At 39.0% G+C, this 17,511-nt stretch overlaps 1 protein-coding gene across 1 annotated transcript in view; it reads left to right on the plus strand.

Moving 5' to 3' along the window:
* Cdk14 (cyclin dependent kinase 14) overlaps nucleotides 1-17,511 on the plus strand; it is a 554,426-nt gene that overhangs the window by 462,581 nt on the left and 74,334 nt on the right. Inside the window, exons 13-14 of the mRNA XM_077796699.1 lie at nucleotides 1,791-1,930; nucleotides 8,082-8,223. Coding sequence (XP_077652825.1) covers nucleotides 1,791-1,930; nucleotides 8,082-8,197 — 256 coding nt within the window. The 3' untranslated portion in view covers nucleotides 8,198-8,223. The remainder of the gene's footprint in view (nucleotides 1-1,790; nucleotides 1,931-8,081; nucleotides 8,224-17,511) is intronic.

Consider the following 17,511-nt stretch of genomic DNA (forward strand, 5'->3'; position numbering starts at 1 on the left):
AGGCCTTTAATTACACAGATTTGCAATATATAAAACAAAAATTGATAGTCTAACAAGGAAAGATTGAAAAAATGTACATCACAATAGGATATTGAGGACAGTAATCATTCTAACAATCTGATAAGCCACAATTAGGGTTTCAGATAAAACTTCTAATTAGGATAAAATGTAGATTCCCAAAAGTGTCAACCCACACTACTTACATGGATTTAGCAAGTGGTTCCTACAAAGTCCTTATATAGTTTGTCATTTTATAATGTCCTTTTCCTGTAAACAAATTTCTCTTTGCCAGGAAGAAACATTTTAAACCAAACTATTGGAGCTGGAGATTTAGCTTAGTGACAGAAAACTTGCCTAGGATGCAGCAGGCTCTGGGTTGAATCCCCAGGACCACAAAAACAAACAAAAATAAAATAAATCAATCTGTTGATCTATTTGTAAATAAATAAACAGCCATCACAGTAACCAAACATTGAACCCATTCGAATCCTCTACAAATGAAGATTCAGAGCAGTTTCTTAGACTGGATCTGTGAGGTACTGTCTTTCTTTGCTTTTTTTCCGTTTTGAAACCTATATTCATTACCTCCTTTCCTTTTTTTCAATCCTGACCACCTCCCCCCATAATAATTTCAAATCAATACTAATGAATTGCATGAGGAGAATTGTGTTGGTCATTGAGGAAAGATGTTTCTTTACTAATTGTGTGCTAATAGCTTGGAGGCTTTCCAAAAAAAAAAAGCCTTCTCAACAGAAGCAACTTTCTCTCACCCGCTCTTAGCTGTCTCTGAGGATCAAAGCACATATGCACTGTGTTGCACAAACTCAGGGTCCATGGCTGAATGCCCTTAGAGAAGCTGGATTGTAACTGAGCAATCCATTACCATCTCTGACTCCTCCTTACTTTATACCACTAGAAAATGGGGACAGTTACCTTGTGGACCATAATAAACAGGAGATTATGAAAAATGCCTGGAAAAGTTCCTGAGTAGCTATTATTAGGAATACTCTTCTTATCAGTATTATGGTTAATCATAAGTATTTGATTGCTTCAGCAGAAAAATAGAGACTCCCTGGAAACCAAGGCAGGACTGGGCTGAGTTTTGCTGCCTCTGGTTTGTAAGCTTATAAAAGACTTCACTTCTGTCCTTTCTTTTTTTTTTTCCTTTCGATAATCTTGAGACACATATTTTCTATCTACTGTTGTTTTAAAGGTCATCTTGAATTGATTCTGCCCCATATCATTTCAGCATATCCCCTTTGTTAACCTGTAATATCATGACGGCTGGTATTTGACAGGGGCACTTGTTTCCATAGTTTTATATTCAATGCAAGAAAATATAAACTCTTGAAGGATAGGTAATTTTTAGTAACTAGAGATTTTAATAGCAGTACTATTTTAATTCTCCTAGTTATTTGGTATTAATTTCCTGTAACTATATCCAGATGTGCATGCAGTATGTAGAACAAAATGCTGGCAACCATTTGGTAAATTGTCTCTGAAATTTTCTTTCTCTGGACTTAGTTTTATTCATTCTGAAAGTAGCAACCCTTTGCTTAGAGTAGAAACATTTTAAATCATTGGTACTGTGATACTTAATGTCACTGATACTAGAGTAAATGTCAGTTTGAGTAAAAGATACTCTGAGAACCAGTGTGAATTCAGCAGGTAATTTAAGTTGTTTTCCTGGCCAGTCATAACTTGAAATACAGAAAAATTACATGATCCTTATGTCTTATTTGGTGGATTTTCTTCTTTGGTCTGATTTCTTTTTTTGCTTATGTTTTCAGGCTCAGCTATGTGAATCATGCAGAAGATCTGGCCTCTAAGCTCCTACAGTGTTCCCCAAAGAACAGACTATCAGCACAGGCTGCCTTGAGCCATGAGTATTTTAGTGACCTTCCCCCACGGCTATGGGAACTGACTGATAGTGAGTATGACACATCTGCATATCCAATCAAAGTACTTTATTATCTATAGAGAACATACATGTAGAGAGATTCATTTGCTTATGTGTGCACAAACACAAGATCATGGATATATGTGTTTGCATTTTGTGTGTGGGGGTGGGTAGGTGGGGAGGAGGGAGAGAGAGAGAAGGAGCACGTGAGTGCACAAGAGCAGGGACGGGGGACACGTGTATATATATTTAGTGGAATCCTGCCATTCAATTTCTAGCTTACCAGACACAGGAAGAAAATGGATTCCTTCTTTGCTATCTCTGCTCTGCAGTCTGCAGCTGTGCATCTTTGTATTTGATTATGTGTGTGTCCAAAAAATGATCTGAGCAGTCATAAAGGAAAAAGGAAAATATGATTTACATATTTAGTGCTTTATGCATACAGTACTATTTTAACTGGCTGCAGTACACAGCGGAGAAATGATTCATTTCTGTTTAATTCTTAGAAACCATCTTGGTTGTAACAATAACCTTAAAAAGGACTGCTATTCTGTGAGCTGAGGAACAGAGTTGGCAATTGGCTAATGCACTGAATTGACATGTAAAGACTGAAGACATGTAATTCATTTTAACTGCACATGCTCTTGGTATTTGTACAGACAGCTCTTCTCTAGATCTTTTAAAACAAAACACATTCCTGGGTGGGTTTGTGTTTTGTTTTTACAAAAGTATTCTTTCTTACACAGGCTTTTTCAATTACATTTAAAATATTTGGGGGAGGATTTATGGCTGGGAGGATCTCAGCTTTCTTCCCAAGTGTGAAACAGAATTCTTGTGAAATTTTGCAGAACACTGTTGCAGTAGGAATATTTTTGTTCAATGGTGATGCATTCTTTTTAAATGCCCATTATATTTTTTCTCATACTCTTCTGATTGCCTTAAAATAACATACTGCCTATATGCACAAATATTTGTGATATGTGTATTAATCCTTGTGTATACAACATTTACAGTAGACACAAAGTTAATTTCCTTTGTCTCTTGAATTTTAGTTTTTTCCCCTCCTCTTTGCAGCACTGGTTTCTCCTTTACAGTAGCCCTTTACTTTATAACTAAACCCCAAGTAACAACTCCTGTTGAGTATTCCTACCCTAAACCTTTTTTGCTATCCCACACTTACTTCCAACAACTTTTTTACCTGAAAGTGACTATAGGTATATTAATCTACTACTCCCCTTGTGCTTAGCAAATTCTCATTAACATTTCATATAGTCCCTGTCCATATTTACTCTATATTCTGCTCTACTTCCTTTCTAAAAATCTACCCACTGGCCATCATTATAACAGTTATTCCCCCAAATAAAAAAAAAAGAAAACATGAAATTTCTATGGAAAATAATGATTTTGTGACACATCTTACTATACTGAGGAAAAAAAAAAACAGACGTATATAGGCTCATTCATTTACTGCTCACCACACTCAAGCATATGGCTTGTTTTCCCTCTTTAGTGGAACTTGTAACTTGATATCAGTCCTCCTTTGTGACATCTCAATCCCATCTGACTTGATGATTGAGTTTAAGCCAGGATTTTGATGGTCTGTGAATTCTGAATTCTGTAGTAGTACTTTTCTGCTAATATGGACTTATTACCCACTTGCCACTTAGTTTATCAGCCAGTGGTTAAATCCAGTTTCTATCAGTGAGTAAATGCCTACACATTATCACTCCACAGCAGACTGCCAGCGGAGACAGCCTTGTCCCCATCATTAACAAGCACAATGTATGCAGAACACCAGAGGGGAATTAAAACCACAAAAAATACCTCAGGGTGGTATTTTTAATATGAGAATTTAATTTGTAATTTCACAGATTAAGAATTTTGGCTGCATTAATCCCTTTATCAGCTCACAGCAGGCTATTTGCAGAAGCATAACCATAAGGCGATATTCATTGGCAGAAACACGTCTTTGCATAACGTTAAACATCAGGAGCAGTGAAACCTTTTGAAGGGGGGAGAATAAAGATGAAAAATCATTATATTTTTAAGGCAAGATTCTACTAAATGCCTCCGGTAACAATTTTGAGTTACAGAAATGCTATTTCTGTGTCTAGAAGATAATCATTATGAAGCATAAATCCAGTCGCAAGCAAGGACAATCCCAGTGTTAAATACTATAGTCATTTCCATTTAGAACAACGCGGCTGTACTTGTAAACATGTTTACAAAACAAAGAATTCCCCAGTTCAGAGACTTTGAGCATTATTCCTTTAAGTGAAATGACTGGTTTTGGTGACTCTCTTGTCTGGGTTAATATTCTGCAGACTACATTTAGAAATTCTTAAAATTAAGTTTCGTGTTACTGTAGTCTTATGAAAGTTCTCCATCTGACTCCATGGCAGCCGCAGTAGCAGCAGCTGAGAGCCCTCAAGTGCTTCTCTTCCAAGGGGAGTTGGAAGAAGGTCCACTTGGGAGGAAGAAGTGTTGCAGAATCAATAAATGGATTGTCTTAGCAACCAAGTCATTGTTCAGACTCACCAATTCCAGGAACCTCGCTGTCCTCATCAGCTCAAACTGCTATGACAAAATACCACAGAGTGGGTGGCTTAAACAATAGGCACTTATTACTCACAGCTCTGAGGACGGGAAGTTCAAGATGAAGGTGCCCACAGAATGATTCCTGCTGAGGTCTGTCCTTCTGGCTGGCAGAGGGCCTGCTTGCTGTGTCCTCACAGGGTAGATAGAACACTTCTCTCTTCCTCTTCTGACAAAGCTACTAATCACATCACAAGTGACCCACCCTCCTGACCTCCTCTAATCCTAACCACCTCTGTAGGCCCCATTTCCAAATAACATCACGTTGAGGTTTAGGGCATCAATTCCAACAGGTAGTACAACCAGGTTAAAAGTAGAAGACTGTAGGCATAGTGACACATGCCTGTAATCCCAGCCACTCAGGAGGCTGGGGCAGGACAATCCAAAGTTTGAGGCCAGTCTCAGCAAATTAGCAAGGTTCTAAACAAACAGAGTATGAGACCCTGTGTCAAAATATGAAGGACCAGAGATGTAGTTCAGTGGTTAAGTGCCCTTGGGTTTAATCCCCACTATCATAATAATCACAATCATCATAATAATCATGATAATTTTAAAAAGGAGGCTGGGAACAAAAATATTAGTGCCCCCTAGCCTTCTTGGTGTGCTCTGATCTGTCAGACCCTTGAGAAGAGCTTCAGGGTTATTGTAGCCTAGGTACTGCAGGGAACAGCAGCTGTTCTATAGAATTGTATATAAAAAAAAAAGTGTTATGCTTAGGCTAGACTCTTATTTGCTTTGGAAGAAAACAATAATGTAATATCTTTGATATTTGACTATTCCTTAAAAACTCATCAAGTTACTGATATGAATGGAACTTTCAGGTTTCTTTATCAACTTAGAGGCCCAGGCAGAAGAGTACCCACAGAGGTCCACCTGCATGGGTCATTTCACAGAGGCTTTACCCTCAGGAGACAAATCTCAGAAATGGCTGCAGTTATACAAACACAATGTGAAAGTTTACAAGTTCTAGTACTTATAGGTCCTGAGGGGTACACTACATGCCTGTAGTACAGAAGTCAGGGAGCACAGTCACCAAGAGGAGGGACACTGAAGTCAATACCTTTGGGTAGTCCAGGGTTTTCTTCCAAACAGATTTCCCCTGGGGAGTTTTAATTGGCAGATTTAAAGCAAACAGACAAGAATTCCTTTCGTCTTACTGTGACTGGCGGTGGCTACTACATATGTCCCCACAGTCCATGCAGGGTGGGAGGGTCATGGGGCCAGTCCAGCAGGCCATGCCTGGATGTCCCCTAGGGAAGTAGTCATCAGGGAGCAGCTATATAGGGCAGGTGCCTGGATGGACCAAATTGAGGAACTAGAGTGGGGGATGTGTAAGAACTGGAAATTGTGTCAGGGCGACTGAGCCCTGCTTTTCGTATGAGAAAATTCAGCTTATGTTCAAAATGGATGCTGAAGCACATTAAAACTGAGCATTCATTGCAGTTGCATAACATCAAAATTTAGAAGTAATGTATTGGTGGAATTATAAATGCATCAAGCAAGAATAAATGATATAGTTACCTGGGGTCTGGCAGTTCAAACTGGCTAATTCCACTGGCACCCTATCATTCTCCCTCTGTCCTAAAACCCCAACAGCCTTGCCCCACTTCTTCACAAAGATTTAATTGCAGGAAAGTAAATGGAGGGCTGATTTAGAAGAAATTCATTACTTTTCCCCAAATACACCACAGGGCATTCTCCTGTGTATACTATCAAGTTACATAAATAATTGAGGCTGAACTACCCTTGTCAAAGTAAATGAACAAAATACACTTCATAGCACAGAGTCCTTGATTTTATTACATTCATTTGCTAATTCACAAAACTCAAATTCAGTAAAAGAAGGCCAACAAATTGGTTCAGTCTAAAGAAAACTGAGCTGGGAATCAGACCACCTGGCTTCTGGCTTCAGCTCCAATGTTACCTAGTAGGGCAACCTTGGACAGGTGCCTCAGACTCCCTGGACTTCAGATTTCTCATTTACAGATGGACCTTTCCAGATCTGTAGTTTTTCCTGCATCGTCTTACATATTATCCTAAAACAACAAGATGCCACTATGTGACTCCGTGCCATTATTTCAAAAATAAAAAAAGCACACCCATTTCAAATATATCTACATCCTCTAGGACAAACTTCTGTTCTTTCCTGAGTCCTTGCAACCAGGCCCTTAAGTCCACAACTCCTGAACTTCTGTTTTCAAAGTTTCTGGTGTCTTTTCCCAGGCTTCATCATTTTATATATATATATATATATATATATATATATATATATATATATATATATATTTGTAGATGAACACAATACCTTTATTTTGTTTATTTAATTTTTTTATGTGGTGCTGGGCATCGGACTCAGTGCCTCATGCATGCTAGGCAGGCACTTTAATACTGAGCCACAACCCCAGCCCCCCAGCCTTCATCTTGATCAGCAGAATTTAACATGGTTGGCCACCTCCTCCTCATGGCACTGCCTTCCCTTGGCTTCCTCTTAAACTCTCTTGTTCATACTGGTTTCTCTTCTGCTAGACCTCTCATTGTTCCAGTGTCCTGAGGCTTAATCCTCAGGTCTTTCTATCTGCATGCACTTCTTGGAGCCCTGATGATCTTATCCAATCTCAAGATTTAAATATCATCATCGAAACATGGTTCTATCTCCAGCTCTACCTCCTCTGACTCCAGACTTGCATACCCAAGTGACTGCCCAGTGTCTCCACTAGTATCATCAAAACTGAACTCCTAATCTTCTCCCAAAACTTACTCCTTGTGAATAAATGGCAATGCCATTCTCCCAGCTCAGGGTAGTTCTTTGACACCTTTTCTCACACTTTATATCCAATTCATCCACCAACACTGTTGGTCGTACCTTCAAGATATACCCAGGATCATACCAGTCCTCACCTCACTGCAATCACCCTGTCCCAAGCCACTCATCGTCCTTTGTTGACCTTTTGTCACAGTAGCCTCCTAACTGGTCTCTCTCTCTTCTGGCCTTCTCTTTTTGACGTTTGTACTTTCTCTTCCTCTAGAGGAAGGTCCAGGTCTTGCCCTCTCTCCTCCTTTTCATCCCCGCCCAAGTGTCCCGTATCAGGAAAGCCTTTGCTGGCGTCCTTCGACCCTCAAACTTCCAATGTCTCGTCCCTGTTCTGTTTTCCTCCCTAACACATATCACTATTTATCATATTTATTTGGTTGTCTGTCTCCTACAGCCGGAACCTGTAAGAACAAGAATTTCCTTTCATTCTGATTTGTGGGACTCAGTAAATACTTCTCCATTGAGTGAAGTGAAAGAATGGCATAAAGAAAGGGCAACATATGTTGTTTCCAGATCCAGGTTAATTGTTCTAGATCTGAGACCTGTGGGAGACCTGAGCTGTGTTCTGAGGGGAAGGCAGACTCTCCCATCCTGTGTGTGTGCGCGTGTGCGCACGTGCCTGTGACTACTTGACATTTCAACGATAAGACACTGTGGCAATCTATGTGCTGCACATGAAGAATGACATCTCAGTTTCTACTTTTTTTTTTTAGAAAAAAAGATCATTAGCATACTTATAAGTATATAAATGAAAACTTTTCATTCTGTCCTCAGTGTCTTCTATTTTTACCGTCTCAAATGTGAGATTGCAACCAGAAGCTGGAGAGAGCATGCGGGCCTTTGGGAAAAACAATAGTTATGGCAAAAGTCTATCAAACAGCAAGCACTGATGAGCACAGCCCTCTCAAGAGAGCAGGTAAGATGACCTACTTTTACTTGGAAGGTAATATTTAATAGATACTGAATAGATCCTTTGAATGAAATATTTCAGACTCATTTTTTTTTCCCTGAAACTATCTTACGAGTCCCTTGGGTTTATTATGGCATTTATCAGACATTCTACTGAGGCAGAGTGAATTCAGTCATTTCCATATTTCCAGACACCTACTAGAAATTCCCTATTTCCAGGTACGTACTAGAGTCTAATAACCAAAATTATATTTTGCCTTGCACTTTAGTTATGTAGTCCTAAGTGAACTGTTTGAGTCTTGAGCAGATCATCTTCTCTGCTCACACAATCTTCATTGAGGTCATAAAAAGGTTTGCTCTGAGTTGTATCTAAGCCACAGACCTGCTTTGTTTGGTCCACACACTCTGAATTGGTTGCTCACATTTAAAAATTGGGAGATTTTACACAAAGACTCGATAGATTTCTAACTTTCCTGGAAAAATCGGCAATTCTGGCAATACTGCACTCCTATTCCTACCAGATTTCGTGTGTGACCCAATCATGGCTGACTCCTATGGAGAGGATGTAAGCTCCCCTGTTGAACTTAGGTGCCATCTGAGCCTCTTTACCCATTTCTGATTTCTGTCTGGCTCCTGGCAGAGACTTTATCATGATGAAGTTTCTCCTTTGCACTGTTTCAGTTTTTGACCTCTCCTATTTTGCAGACAGGAAGCATAATATAAACATGGTGAAGTCTAGGTGATATACCCTGTCCCCGTCATCATATGTGCTATATAGGGACAAACAGGAGATGACAACTTCTGGAAAGACTTTTCTTGATTGCCAGATGGAAATATATGGGGTTTATGTTTGTTTGTTTTTTATTGGGGAGGGGGGTTGGTTTTCTTTGTTTCTGTTTTTGGAATTCTGTATGTATGTGTGTGTGGGTACACACATGTGTATTTTCCCTTTTAATGTAATATCATATTCTAAAGCAAATAAATAAGTAACCTGCCCTTGTAGGCAAAACTTTTTATACTGATTCAAAGTTCAGTAATTGTTCAAGTGAATTGGAGATGTATACAGTATTACAGGAGGCATTCTTCCTTCCTCTTTTAATGTGAAATATGATAAGAGGCTAAATTGACAGCAAGGTAAAGACAGTGAATTTAAGTATGCAGATTTTTCTTATGGGTGATCTACCAGTGCTTTGAGCTTTTTTAAGACTTGCTTTTATGTGCCCTCAACATGGGGGCCAATGTAGGCCTCTCAGGGCTGTGTTGGTGGTGTATGAATGATTCAGAGGAAAGAGATCCCTAGATTAAAATATGGTAAATGACAGTCAAAAGATGTTACTGTTAAACTTGAGTAAGACTTCTCCTTCTTCAGGCTGTTTCTCCTCATTGGATATAAAGTTATCTAGAAGCACAAGTAACTAGATAGAATTTGAGCTCTTACTCTGAACTTTGATTGACCCAAGAATCAGGCTGTTTTTGACCAGTTACGTCCTCATTCTAAGAATGTTTTGATTCATGAGGATTGTGGTATATGCTTTTTTAAAGTATTTAACCTGCATTATCATAATGAGTACCCCTGGCTTTATAAATCCCTTAGCCAATTTGGTGGAACAAAACAAAAAGTGGACATTATTTGTGCTCTGCCTCCCACACGCACACAAGCAACCCTGAATTTCAGTCACAGTGCCATGTCCTTTCTTGGCTCTTTTGAGATCTCCTGACCTTAGCCTGGCTGTCAAAGCTTCTAGGATGTGTTTCAGGTCACCTCATCCTTGTAAAAATCAAATCAAGCAAACTGGATAGAGCATTGCCCAGACAGTCTCAAAAATTGCTAATGTTTGAAAGGAGATTTTTAAAAGGTGCTGAGAACTTCAGTCCTCAGTATTTGAAAGTCTTTACAAAAATGCATTTTCATGGCAATATGATTTTTAAACTAGATCTAAGGTTATATCTGCACAGTGGAAGCTTTTTCTCTACAATTACTTGACAGCAATGCTAATTTTTTCTCCACAAGTTTTGTCTTTTCACACCAACTTTTAAAGCTTGGATATTATTGTTGTTCTAGCCAAATACCTCAGCTTGAGTCAACACAATGTGGAGGAAACATCTCAATTTTTCTCCTCTCAGAAAAGCTGCGGGAAAGCTGGATTCTAACAGTTTTCTGTCATTCAACAGAAAAAGAAATCGTTTTAATTTCTCATCTTTGTGGGTTTTAAAATTTTAATCAAATAGGGCTGTCTTAGAGATCAAATAAGATAGCCAGTTTATTGGCCTCATACAGCATATGGAATGGCCTCACTCTGACCAGCAACTAATTATTAAGTTATAGACATTATAGAGCAAAATGTCTACCCAAATAAGGCATCCTTAGAGGAAAAATGTGTGATTCCCTCGGCTTTGATTTCTTTATTGTTGTTGAATTCATTTGCTGTTTAGAGCAGACTGTGGCATCTTAAATTTCCCTTGAATGTCCCAGTTCTTTGTAAAGCCCAGAGAGATTGAGAAAAAGGAGTGGGAAGATATTGGGGGCTCAAAGAGGCTGAATGCAGACTAGCATTCTAACCGTTCCTCTCAGGGGAGTTATAGGGAGGTACATGTGGCAGGCATTGCATCCCTCTGTCTTCCCAATGATGGAGGGTTAAGTAGGAAGGAATGTTTCAATCCTAATTTTTCTCCCATAACTCAGTGTCACATTGTTTCTTTCCTTGCAAACTGAGGTCACTTCAATTATTTAGTTAATAATGCTGGATTTACATAAATTGGCCTTAGTAGAAAAGCTAATGAAATGCATTTTGCTTTTCAGCAATTCATTTTAAAAACTTATAGTGAAATTAAATAAAAAGAAAACCACAAGCTCCTAAGTTAAAAATGGGATAAGTGCACTGTTGATCAAAATACTGTGCCACATTTTGTTATCCTCTAAAGACAGCTTGTTCCCACTCACCACCATTGAAAATAAGACCTTTCTAAAGTCTGAGAAAGCCTTAAATATGAATAGAATTTCCCTAAGGACAAGGCCAGAAGCTACGTTGAATATCACATCCATTAGTATCACTTGTATTTGAACAGAGTGATCCCAGACATGCCCCTCTCTTGAACTTAATTTTCCAGTCATTCTGAATTGACATAGGAAGTGCTTGGTCACTGTCTCCTTCTTCTTTTACTGAATTCAAGAAATAAGAATGGCACTACTCTTTAGACATATGTTTTGCAATTTTCCTGAAACAGTAGGTACTCTTTTCAATCAAGCAATTGATCTTCAACCCCCATTAAATTCATAGTAAATCTATGAATATCTGTCTACTGTGTTAAAGAATTTGATTCAAGTGCAAGGGGTTCACTGTGTGCATACCTTGGTGACCCTCTCCCCTCCTTTTAGCATGTTTTCTTTGCTAGTCCAAAATTATTTAAGAATTGCAGAATGATGGAAAAATGGCTATAGAGAATCACTGCTTGACTCAGTCATTAAGCAATGATTTCTTAAAAGTAGTCTGTCAAATAAAGAGGATAGAATACATTGATTGCTCAAGAAAATTTAATTAAATAAGGTAAAGGGTTTTTTTAGGAACCAGATTCTAGACAGAGCTTGGGATACCAGACCCCTGAGGAGTTCTTCAAATCCAGTTCCTGGTGCCCATGAATCTGCATTCTAGGAACTCAAAGGGATGTTGATGCAGGTAGCATTAGATAATGAATTCCCCAGCACATAATGCAGGAATTATATATTTATGCAATAAAATAATCACCTATTTTGGGTCAGGATAAAGACAAACTAGGAAAATAATCAGTGCTTTATCACATAAAATTAAGCAGTTCCTTGTTACTTCCTTCCCTCCTGCCCTTTCTGCCTTCTTTCTTTCCTCTCCCCACCCTCCTTCCCTCCTTCCTTTCTCCTCCTTCTTTCCCCCTCCTTCTTTCCTTCCTTCCTCTCTCCCTCTCTTTCCATCTTTCCTTCCTCCTTTCACTTCTTAAAGAACGGAGTTGTGTTGTCCAACACAGTAACCACTAGGAATATGTGCCTATTTAAATTTTAATTGATTTCAGTTAACTTAAAATATTCTTTCCTCAGTAGCAGTACCACACTTCAAGTGCTCGAAGCTGCATACAAGTCACCACTTTTAGGACGATACACAACATTTCCAGGATCACAGAATGTTCTACTGGACAATGTTGGTGAAAAGCATTTCTCCCACCTACGTTTTTATAAAGCAGAATCAGGAAGAGAAAACTGAATTAAGTAAAAATGTGTTTCATTTCCAGATTAAGTCCCATTGTGTGTGAGGAGGAGAAAGATGAGCAAAGAGACAAGAGCCAAAGTTTTGAGAGGGATAGAGATGCACAGCTGAGAGTGTCGGAGCACTGTGCAGACACACCAAGCCTAGTGCCCACGGGCGGGGACAGGAGAGACTGAGACAGAGCTGGTGTCAGAATCTTTCAGGAGAAGGTGACCAGGTCAGGCTTCCTCAGTTAGCAGTGGTCTGTGAAAAGAAGGATGGGTTGATAGTCTAAGTCGCCTGGCATGTCACTCGGAACCCAACAGTAGCTTTAAGTTTATCTGCCATCTCAACTCTGGAGAAAGAGCCACCTATTGCTCTCCTCCGTGCTGTGACATTGTGGTGGCTCACTTTTTCAGTCCCTACATCAACTCACATTGCTTTCATCTTCCCTTCACTTTGTGGCTTCAGCTGACTTGTTTCTGCTTATTCATGGATCCTGCTCATTGTCATTTCTCTTTGTCCCTCTGCCTCTGGGACAGTCTGCCACTGAGTTCTTTTTGCCTCAGATTGAAACTGTCCTAGAGAGCAGCTCTGATTGCTGTAGCCATCATCATGAGCACGCAGAGAGCAAGGCTGCCGTGTCAGTCACCCCCATATGAACTGTTGGCTGACCGTGGGCTGTTGTAGGTCAGTCTTGGATCCCTGGGGCCATCAGCTGAGCTGTGAATGGGGTGGACAACCTGTCCTTAAGGACCCCTCAGAAAAGGGCTCTGTCCTTAGCCATCCTGGAAGCTTTTATGAAGCTGAAAAGCACCTTGCCTGGCCTGTGTACTGTGAGGTAAAAATCAACAAGTATAGAGGGAAACCCCATTTTTAACAGAGTGATAATATCTTCATTGCATGACATTTAAGATCTTCACTGTGTCATATTTTGGGCTATTGACTAAAGAGTTTTAAGTCATGTGTTTTCTCAACCATAGACACAAAAGCAGATGCCACCAATAGAACTTATCACCATATAAAAAGTTCAGCTGTTAAATCTGGGTTTCTTTCTAGTTTTGGGGTTTGGTGTTCGTTTTTTGTTGTTGTTGTTTGTTTCGTTTTTCCCTGAAAGAACTGGTATTTTCTTCATGACCCTACAGATTTTTTTTCCTATCAAATAGCAACACTTCTATTATCTTTATTGCTTCATATAGCTGACAAAAGTTGCAAAAATAGTAGGCAGAGGGAGAAACAAACCCTGATGTTCCTCTCAGGTGTTACCTGAAAGGATACCTGGTTGATGTCATTACTCCCACATTATCGCAGATTAAAAAATGCATCTTACTTGAGAAATTGATAGTGCTTCAAACCACAAATGCATAGTGTGTATTATGAACACAAGATCGAGAAGAGGCCAGAATATTGTTCAGTTTCCCGTCTACTTCCACCCCTTGACCTTAGCTTCTCCTCTATCCTAGGAGATAGCCTAATAGTATTCTGTGTACTGTGAGGTACAAATCAAGATCCTTTCATGTCTTTTAAACTCCAATGCAAAAGAGTAGACTATAGAAGTTTGTCTCTTCTATAGTCTTCTCCCTTCTCTGCCTCTACATCCCTCCTTCTCTTTGGGCCACCTCTGACCTGTACTCTACATCTCCCCAACCCTGAATGGGTCAGCAAGGAACTCTCAGGCCTTGAGTACCTAATCTGCTTAATGACGGACTAGTCTTGTTACAAAGAAGAATAAAAATAAAGTTATCTTATTTTCACTCAGAGTGTATTTATAAACTACATAATTTTTTACATCGACACGACCTCAGGTCTACAGAAGAGTTGCAAGAATAACATAAAAAAATTTCTGAAGCCCTTTTCTTGCTTTTCCCAAATGTTCACATTTCCCCGTGTCTCCTGTCTGCTTCCCCATAGTCATTCTCTTCCTTTTTCCTCCCCTACCTCTGCACACACAAATGTGAACACACACAGTTTTGCTAAACCCTGTGTTATTCACACGAAGCTATGTTGACTTGAACTATTTCATTGTGTTTTTCTTAAAAACAAGGAATTCAGAATGATGTTTTTTAAATTAAAAATAGTGATATTTTTTGGCCTTGCTTTTTCCTCTTCCATCCTCTGATTGGGGGTTCTAAGAGGCAAAATGGCTAAAAGAAATGAATCTGGTTTCATGCTTCACAAAGTGGTTCATCAGTCCATGCATCCTCAAAAAGTGACTATATTTTTGTGATTCAGCATTTCCAGATTAGATGAGTTTTCAATTAGAGGGGGCCAGGGAAAATAGCACTGTGGCTTTCATCTGGTTTTTTAAAACACAGATTGATTTTTTAGGGACTATTTAGCCTACAACATAATATGAATGAAGGATTCTTATAACTAGTGGCCACGGGATGTGGTGTGGCCCATAACCAAGGTATCCACTACAGTGCTTGGCTAAACTATTAGAGTTAGCATTTACCTATAGTACATGGTTATAATCAGCTCAGGTGTTCTATTTTTCCTTTTCATTTAATGGTGATTCTTATGAATTTGGGATACAGAGGGAATCATCTATGTCCTAAGTGCACTATATTGTATTATTAATACCAGGACAGCAGCTGAGTCCCAGTAGACAGTCTTTGTGGTCTGCTGGTACTCTAAGAAGTGTCTGAGCATAAAAGGAGGCTGTTTGAGTTGAAGTGGGCTGATGGTCTGGGATGACATTTGAATGCACAGAGGACAATGTCTAAATGACAATGTTGAGACGGGAAGGCAAAAAGAAGCTAGAAACTATTCCCATTGTCCCACAGATGCTCATCACTCCCAAGATATTCTTCAAATGGGAGCTCTGGGTAGAAATGGGGAGGAGAATCAGGGAAGGCCAGACATTAGAGCCCTAGGAACAAAAGTACAGATTTTCAGGTCCTTAGACACATTAAAATTCTAGACAGAGAGCAAACATAATGCTATAACAGAATGTATTTCAATAAAAAAGTTAACGTTTTAGTTAAATTATTACAAGTGTGATTAACAAAATGTTTTCGATGCTCTGAGATGCTTCTATGAATAAAGCTTTTAAGAACATCAAATTAGTTGTGCAAATGAATAATTTACTCAGTCTCTTTTGGAATTTGGGATAGCTTCTTCTTCTTCTTCTTCTTCTTCTTCTTCTTCTTCTTCTTCTTCTTCTTCTTCTCTCTCTCTCTCTCTCCTCTCTTTCTCTCCCCTGCCCCTCTCAATATGCTACATAGTCAAAGCAGTAATTTTCCAACAGTGCTAGAGTTGTTAAAATAACATCATAGATTAATCAAAGAATTGCTTTTCCAGCTAAGGAAATAATATACAAGGTCTAGAAAAATAATAATACAAAAGTTGGAGAAATTGTCAGAAATTCCTGTTATAATGAGTGTCACCATGTATGCTGAACTTGGGATTAAATACTGTACTGTTTGCTTCCATACATGGTTGAATTTTCTCCCTGTAAAATATTACCATTCTTTTATTATACTTTGCATTATGTATAGTGCCCTTGGATTTTTAATTGCTCTGGATTATCATTTTCAATGTAATTAGTAAAATGCCCTCAATTACATGAAATAATTGCTGTAAGTGGGGCTATTGGCCTAATTACTATAAATGGGGAAAGATCTGTGATTATCATGTGCAATTAAATCATGTACAGTATTTATTTTACATTATTACATACAATGGTGTAATGATAACACATAATTATGTTGTATCATCTCTTGGTCAACAAATCTACTCCATATAAAGATACCTAGAAGTTGAGACCCATTGCCAAATAAACCACCTACTGGATCTTTCTTCCTAAAATAATTGAGTTATTCTGTGATCTGGTGACCCACTATGTTTAAATGTAATTAAGTAAACTGATTCTGTACAGGCAGAATAAATCTAGAAGGAAAAAAAAATTTTTTTACCTCCATTAATTCAGAATGCCCAGATTATCCTATATTGTTGATGTCAAGAATTTAATCCTCCCTGAGCCTAGTACTAACCTCTACTGTACCTGTTTGCTTTTATATGAATGTGTAAAAGTCAACACCCTTAACTAGTTGCAACATTCAAATTATGCTTAGGAAAAAAAAGAGAGCTTTGCTTCACTGTGACAAACCTTATAATCATCCCTAGTTTACAAATGCACACTTAACGAGCTTATAGCACATAATTAATTCTGCAAAGGATACTGTTTGACAGAGTGGGATTATGAGAATTGCATATTGATAGTGGCAGGAGAAATAAATCTATTTTCTCTGCGTAAGGTGGGGTATTCTTGTGTTCTTTAGAAACTGGCACATCTCAGAGGTGTTGCTCTCAAAATGATCTCAGGATGGAAAGAAATCAGTAATTACAGAGCCAGGCATTCAGTTGTGTCCTAATTTTCCCACCAGTTTTTCAGTGTTTCAGCTGCCTCAGAGACTTAAAGTATTCTCATTAGGTAGCTGCAGAGGCAGCCGCTTTGCCGACTCCCTCATTCTCTCACTGGCTTTTCCTTTTTTTTCCCCCTTCCATTCCTGCCTTGGGAGTGACTGTGAAGATCATTTGCTGGAATGATTGGCAGGTTAGAGGATTCGATCAGATGAGTTCCTCTTAGTGCAGGTCAAAAAGGCTAGTTAGCAGGAGCTGTCGAAAAATGCCAGCAGCATTCGAAATGGGAAATGTCATGACTTCGAGGCAGGGGGTGCCACCTGGAACAGAAAGCCCTCAGCTCATTAGCAAGTTACAGGATGCGGGCTTAACTGGAGGGAGCAGGGAAGGAAAGATAATACCCAATAGGGAAAATGATTGTGAAGTGGAATTGATTTCATGTATAATTTGTTTATCACTAGAGGGGACAAATGCTGTCCTTCTGACATGAGCGGAGGAGTGTGGACTATGAATGAAGCAACTTAGCATAATCTCCAGGTTGAGCTTTGGGCTTAAAGAATGTGAACTTCTTTATTCTTAACTGTGGAAATGATCAGGTCATGTTACATTAATTAAAGCTGACACACACTCAAATGTTTTATCTGGGCAATTGTGGCAATTCGACAGAACCGGATAGAGATGGGCAACTTTAGAAAATAAGAGAGATATTCCCCCCTCTC

The sequence above is a fragment of the Urocitellus parryii genome, chromosome 3 (genome assembly GCF_045843805.1).
Source record: "Urocitellus parryii isolate mUroPar1 chromosome 3, mUroPar1.hap1, whole genome shotgun sequence".
NCBI lineage: Eukaryota > Metazoa > Chordata > Mammalia > Rodentia > Sciuridae > Urocitellus > Urocitellus parryii.